This window comes from Sminthopsis crassicaudata, chromosome 2, assembly GCF_048593235.1.
Source record: "Sminthopsis crassicaudata isolate SCR6 chromosome 2, ASM4859323v1, whole genome shotgun sequence".
Taxonomy (NCBI): domain Eukaryota; kingdom Metazoa; phylum Chordata; class Mammalia; order Dasyuromorphia; family Dasyuridae; genus Sminthopsis; species Sminthopsis crassicaudata.
In genome coordinates, this window is record NC_133618.1 from 386424044 (window position 1) to 386428842 (window position 4799).

The following is a 4799-nucleotide window of genomic DNA, read 5'->3' on the forward strand; positions in this document are numbered from 1 at the left end:
AATATGGCCTGGCTGCTCGGGGCTTCCGGCAGAGGCGGGGTGGGAGGGGGGAAGTGGGAGGAGGGAACCGAAGGCTGGGGGTTGGGGAAAACACTGCCTCGCCGGGAGCCCCGGCAAGCCAGATTGAGCACCAGAACCCCGGAGCTGCCCCAGGAGACCCTAGTTCGGGCTCGGGTCCCGGGAACCCCGGATTCCATGGGGGGAAGGGGAAGGGGGGAGGGGAGAAGAGAAGGGAGGCCTCGCGTCACGTCGGGTCCTCCTGTCCCGCCCTGCCATATAAGGGCTTCCTGCTTCCCATATATAGCCATGTACGTCAGGAAGGGGGCGGAGCCTCACTACTCCAAATCCTTCAAATAGAGGCGGATCCGGGGGAGTTGCGAGAGATTCCAGGCAGCAGAAGTGGGGGAGCCGCCGCAGCCGTCGCCACCGCAGCAACAGCTACAAGCCGCCGCCGCCGCAGCCGCACGGACCAGCCCCAGCCTCCGCAAGCAGCAGCAGCGCCGCCTCCGCACTGAGCAGCCTGCGGGGGCAGAGCCGGGAGGAAGCCCCTTCCAAAAAAATATTTTTTGCCTCCTTACCATGCTCCACTGAACCCCGCATGTGAACTGCCCAGTCCCCGCACAAGCGCCCCTTCGGCCCTAAACCCGCGTCCACCCGTCCGGAATGGCTGCGGCCAAGGCAGAGATGCAGCTCATGTCCCCGCTGCAGATCTCCGACCCCTTCGGCTCCTTCCCTCACTCCCCCACCATGGACAACTACCCCAAGCTGGAGGAGATGATGCTGCTGAGTTCGGGGGGGCCCCAGTTCCTCGGGGCTGCCGGCGGACCTCCCGAAGGCACTGGTGGCGGGGGAGGTGGAGGAGGAGGCAGCAGCAGCAGCAGCAGCAGCACGGGTGGTTTCAATCCCCAAGGGGAAGCCGGTGAGCAACACTTCGAGCACCTGGCTGCAGGTAAGCCGTGCCCAGAGCAGTGGATCCCCCTTTGCCTCTTTTTCCCGGCCCCGGGTTCTTTGCTACTGTCTGGGAGAAGGCACTTTCCCAGCCTTCCCACATCAAACAAACAAAAACAAAAGTCCCCGCTCCGTCTCCTCGGCCCCGCCAGGGTTTGCCCAGGAGAGAGGATTTGTCTGAGGAAGACGCTCCATCCCTTCCCAGCGCCTCTTTGGGGCTAAGTACTGCCCTGGAACCGGGCATGCCCGGTGGAGGATCCCTGAGCTGTTGTTTTGGCTGAAGATGCACTGGGGCTGCGTGGGTGGGTGGGGGTGGAGGAGGACTTGTTTTGAGGAGGAAAAATGAGCTTTCTCTAGACAGCCAACCCTCGTCCCTTATGGTGAAGGGACTGATGCACGGAGCTTGGGAATACCCTGAGGAGGGGGGGAAAGGGAGGGGGTCCTGGTGTTGCTGGGGAGGCGACAGGACTAGCCGGGAATCCCTTGCCTACTGTGATGCGGAGCCCTGTTAACTGCAGTAGAGGGGGGATTCTCCATATTTGCGTCAGCTGTTGTTGAAATGGGCTCTGCTGCTGGAGCTCTTCCAGGAACATTGCAATCTGCTGCTATCAATTATTAACTAGCCCGGTAGTCAATGGCAGCAGCAGCAGCAGCCAGTAGCAGCTCTTTACCTCTCCAAATGGGATCTTGCTCCAGTAACACGGATTGTTCTCTTCCCTCCTCACCAGACACTTTTCCTGACATCCCGCTGAACACTGAGAAGGTGCTGTCGGAGACAAGCTACCCTAATCAGCCCACCCGGTTGCCCCCAATTACCTACACTGGCCGATTCTCCTTGGAGCCAGCCTCCAACAGTGGCAACACTCTGTGGCCAGAGCCACTTTTCAGCCTGGTCAGTGGACTTGTGAGCATGAGTAATCCACCGGCCACCTCGTCGGCAGCCCCATCTCCAACAGCCTCCTCTGCCTCTTCCTCACAGAGTCCTCCACTAAGCTGTGCAGTGCAGTCCAGTGAGAGCAGCCCCATCTACTCAGCAGCTCCCACGTTCCCCACTCCCAACTCTGAGATCTTTCCTGAGCCACAAAACCAGGCCTTCCCTAACTCGGCAGGCTCAGCTATCCAGTACCCACCGCCTGCTTATCCCACCTCCAAGGGCAGCTTCCAGGTGCCCATAATCCCAGACTATCTGTTCCCACAGCAGCAGGGTGAGTTGGGCTTGGTCCCACCAGACCAGAAACCCTTTCCAAGCTTGGAGAGCCGAACCCAGCCTTCCCTCACCCCACTGTCCACCATCAAAGCTTTTGCCACACAGACCGGCTCCCAAGATCTGAAGACCCTCAACACCACCTACCAGTCTCAGCTTGTGAAGCCAAGTCGCATGCGCAAGTACCCTAACAGACCCAGCAAGACACCCCCCCACGAGCGCCCCTATGCCTGCCCCGTGGAGTCCTGTGACAGGCGATTTTCTCGTTCTGATGAGCTGACTCGCCATATCCGAATCCACACAGGCCAGAAGCCCTTCCAGTGCCGCATCTGCATGCGAAATTTCAGCCGAAGTGACCACCTCACCACTCACATCCGCACGCACACTGGAGAGAAGCCCTTTGCATGTGACATCTGTGGGAGAAAGTTTGCTCGGAGCGACGAGCGCAAGAGGCACACAAAGATTCACCTTCGACAGAAAGAAAAGAAAACAGACAAGGGTGTCTCGGCCTCTGTGGCCCCCTCCTCCCTCTCCTCATACCCATCCCCTGTCACTACCTCCTACCCATCCCCTGCTGCCACCTCCTACCCATCTCCAGTACCCACCTCCTATTCTTCTCCTGTGTCATCATCCTACCCCTCTCCAGCACACAGTGGCTTCCCCTCACCCTCTGTGGCTACCACGTACTCCTCTGTCACCTCTGCCTTTCCACCCCAAGGCATTACCAGCTTCCCCTCCTCAGCCGTCACCAACTCCTTCAGCGCATCAACAGCGCTTTCGGACATGACGGCCACATTTTCTCCCAGGACAATTGAAATATGCTAAAACAAAAACCAAAAACCCCCACATGAGACTCAACTGGGACAGGAGGGGAATCTGGCCAGGTGGGGGAGGGGAGGACTCATACCTGAGAGTTCTGACCCTACTCCCTCAGTCCCCAAAGTATGAATGGGGAATATTCACCAATAACCCTTTCTACCCTGTTTCCCCTTCTCATCATCCCCTATTACCCTCTGACTTCAGCTGCCTGAAACAACCATGTCCAAGTTCTTCACTTTCTATTCAAAGGACTTGACTTGCATGGATTTTGGATATATCATTTCAGTTTCATTTCCATCATTGCCCTCCCCATTCCCCTTTGATGCTAGAAAATTGAGTTGGTAAGATGGGGAAACTGAGCTTTGAAGCTCAGTCCCTTTTTCCTTTTTGCCCCTGTACAGTGTCCGTGCCATGGATTTTGTTTTTCTTGGGGTACTCTTGATGTGAAGACAATTTGCATATTCATATTGTAATTATTTGGAATTAGGGCCTCATTTTGTTTAAGGGGGGAAAAAACAAAGAAAAAAGTTGAGCAATGGTGATTTTTTTTTTTTTTTTGTGAGATGCTGTGATGATGAGTTTGAAGCTTCTTTTTGAAACAGCAATTTTTAGGTATTAATCAGCATGTGTCAGAGTGGATGTTCCGTTTACTTTGTAAATATCAAACAAACTTGTACTCTCACATGTGGCAAAAAAAAAAAAGTTGTTTTTTTTTTCCTTTGGAGGTTCCCCCCCCTTATTTTGTTTTCAAAGTTCCATGTCTTGGTGCCTTTTTGTGTGAATGCCTCGCTGACGCCTTGACACGTACAATTGTGTAAGAATGAGTATTATATCCACCTCTGGCCTTAAGGAGGTGGGAGAGGCAGGGAAAGATGATTCCAGGGAGGCTTTGGGAGCAAGAATGGGGAAAGAGGGCTGAGTTCTGCTTTCATTTCTCCGGAATGTAAGCAAGCAAAAAAACAAAAACTGAACTAAATCTGAACTCTCAAAAGTCTATTTTTGTAACTGAAAATGTAAATTTATAAATATATTCAGGAGTTGGAATGTTGTAGTTTACCTACTGAGTAGGCAGCGGATTTTTTGTATGTTATGAACATGCAGTTCATTATTTTGTGGTTTTATTTTTACTTTGTAATTGTGTTTGCTTAAACAAAGTGACTGTTTGGCTTATAAAACACATTGAATGCGCTTTACTGCCAATGGGATATGTGGTGTAATATCCTTCAGAAAATTAAAATGAAAATAAAGAGCTTGTGGTTGGATGTATTATTCCCAAGAAGAGGAAAGAATCAAAACAGTGGTTCCAGTTGAGTGGGGTAAACTGGGGATTTCCTTAAGGCCCTAGGGAGGCCCTTTTCTGACTAAGGGATGGCTGGGGTGGGAAGAAGAGAGGATTACAATTTGTCTAGTTTATTCTGGCTTGGTCTACACTGACAAGGGAAGTCCTTTAGGGCTTGAAGACAATGGTTCTTGCTAGCTTTGGCTGTCTCCATACTGCCAATCTCTGGGGAAAGCCCCTAGCAACATTTCCACATGACTCCTGCCAAAAGTGTGTGTGTGGAGGGGATATATCAGACTGGACTGGTAAAGTGGGAATATACTATCCTTGAGGATCTCAGTGGGGAAAATACCCTATTCCCCAAAACCAGCTATCTTCATCCCTATCTGTCAGTTCAAGGGAATTACTATTGTCACCTCAGAAAATGTTTTTTGAAGGGGATTAAATACATACTTTAGGATACCGTGATACCTTGATACGATGAAACCAAGATCAAGGCCAGGCAGTCTGGGTCTACCCACCTTCTTCCCCTGTTTTCCTTGGAGTTTT

At 52.3% G+C, this 4799-nt stretch overlaps 1 protein-coding gene across 1 annotated transcript; it reads left to right on the forward strand.

The window, feature by feature from the left end:
- Positions 1-364: 364 nt before the first annotated feature.
- EGR1 (early growth response 1) lies at positions 365-4220 on the forward strand. Its single transcript, XM_074291457.1, has 2 exons — positions 365-949; positions 1677-4220. The coding sequence occupies exons 1-2, from the start codon at positions 664-666 to the stop codon at positions 2975-2977; spliced, it is 1587 nt and encodes a 528-aa protein (XP_074147558.1). The 5' UTR covers positions 365-663; the 3' UTR covers positions 2978-4220.
- Positions 4221-4799: the final 579 nt, after the last annotated feature.